This window comes from Lactuca serriola, chromosome 8, assembly GCF_051521515.1.
Source record: "Lactuca serriola cultivar US96UC23 chromosome 8, Lser_US96UC23_V15, whole genome shotgun sequence".
Classification (NCBI taxonomy): Eukaryota; Viridiplantae; Streptophyta; class Magnoliopsida; order Asterales; family Asteraceae; genus Lactuca; species Lactuca serriola.
Genome location: NC_136415.1, coordinates 188,858,897 through 188,860,716, shown reverse-complemented (window position 1 = coordinate 188,860,716; position 1,820 = coordinate 188,858,897). Strand labels below are relative to the sequence as shown.

At 32.3% G+C, this 1,820-nt stretch overlaps 1 protein-coding gene across 1 annotated transcript; it reads right to left on the bottom strand.

Moving 5' to 3' along the window:
• Positions 1-656: 656 nt before the first annotated feature.
• On the bottom strand, positions 657-1,296 carry LOC145071044 (uncharacterized). The gene has a single exon (XM_079017983.1). It carries the CDS (start codon positions 1,202-1,204, stop codon positions 782-784), a length of 423 nt encoding a protein of 140 aa, XP_078874109.1. The 5' UTR covers positions 1,205-1,296; the 3' UTR covers positions 657-781.
• Between the last annotated feature and the right edge of the window lie 524 nt (positions 1,297-1,820).

Below are 1,820 nucleotides of genomic sequence, written 5' to 3'. Positions count from 1 at the left end.
AAATTTTCTTAATTTATCTTTTTTTTTTATTTGATGACAGAGTTAGAACTAATAATGAGCTATTTAAGCTCACAACTATTTAATTTGGTTTTTATTTGAATTCAGTATTTTGAATATCATTTTAATTTTTTTTAATGTTTATTTTTTTATTTAATATTTCCTATATATGTTACTGAATTTTGAATTTTAAAATAAAACCATACTATTAAAAATCTTTATTGGCATTGTTATTTTCAATATATCAAAGCTATATATTTCATGGTATACAATTGTTATTTATTTACTAGTTGTCATTTAAATAACATTTGTTCGTAGTTATTTATAATCAATTTATAAATTACATTTAGACAAATATGATATATTTAATAACAAATAGTTCCATTGTATTATGTAAATATTTGTTTTCAACATTTTTTTATAAATGATTAACTTTTATTTAATATTTTTTATATTTTAATTTTTTCAATATAATGAAACATGCCATGATCTAAGAAATACCTAAACCATCATAAGAAAAAATGATTGATATTACCAAAATGGGCTCTAAACATATAATAAATAGAATATTTCAAGTTTAGGATATTTAGTTTCAATTTTCTATGAGCTTTTTCAGTTGTTATGTGTATATTAATTAACATGTTTATGTTATGTGACACTTGTTTTATTGAAAATACCATCTTATATATATATGTTCTTACGCTATTACAACTTTCAATCAAACCCATCAAAATACACAGGAAACCTTGAACTAAATTCATCCACAAATCTTTCGCTTAATTTCTCACTCCACTTCTTCAAATGCCGTCGTCGGAAACGTACGAGACAGCCCCGCCGGAGTTCCAAACGTTATCTTCCCGGACTCATCCGCAGAGATATCCGAAATCGTCACCCAAATCAAAAGCTCCTTGCTCTTAACACCTGTTAGATTCCGCATCCGCCGATTCTCAATCAACGCCGTTACTTCGCTATCGTACGACACATTCCGACCAATCGCACGGAAGAGATGATTCGTCTTCTTCTTCCGGCGAACCCACACGAACCCTGTGGATTCGTTGTGGCCGATCTCCGTCACGTCAGTCATTGGAATCAGGCCTTTTGGTAGGGAGAATCTTGCGAGTACTTCTTGTGCTTTCTCTTTGCATAGATCTTCGCCGGTGAATACTTGGGCATCTTCACGCTGAGATCGGATCTGTTGTGACGCCATTTTGGGGGTTTTGAGAGGGAGAATTTGAGGGTTTGTTGGAGGGATGAACGGGATGTGGGAAAGTTGTGGGGTTTTGGGGGACTATAAATTGGGTGGCAAAAGGGTTTACGTGTTGAAATACTGTATTTTATATTGCGTTACAAAGTTTTTTTTTTTTTTTGTTTAATTTGTTACTAAAATTATATTTTGTTAAAAGTTTTTTTTATAAAAATGATTTACTTTTTGATAAAATTCTTGAAGTGACAAAAGCATTTTAAGATTCATTTCATGTTGTATACGTCCAAGCAAGGATGGACCGATTCGAGGACAAGTGCCCATGAAGTCAATAAGCAGCCTTCTTTCAATGTTAAATCTTGTCCCCACAACATCTTTAAAAGATAAACAATCTTGTGTAAGCAAGCATATTTCAAAAGAAAAAAATGAGATGTGCTTGTTCCTCAACGATTTACATGTTGTTCGTGTCATTCCCAAACGTTTTTCTCGTTATTCCCGAGCTAGTTTTGTACCTTTCCTTTGAAGTTTCGCCCTTTGTCCTGTGATTTCCACCAAAACAAAGAGATCCACTATCTCCCAAATGCGAGTATTGGCAGATTGAAGTTGCATGAGTATGTAGCAT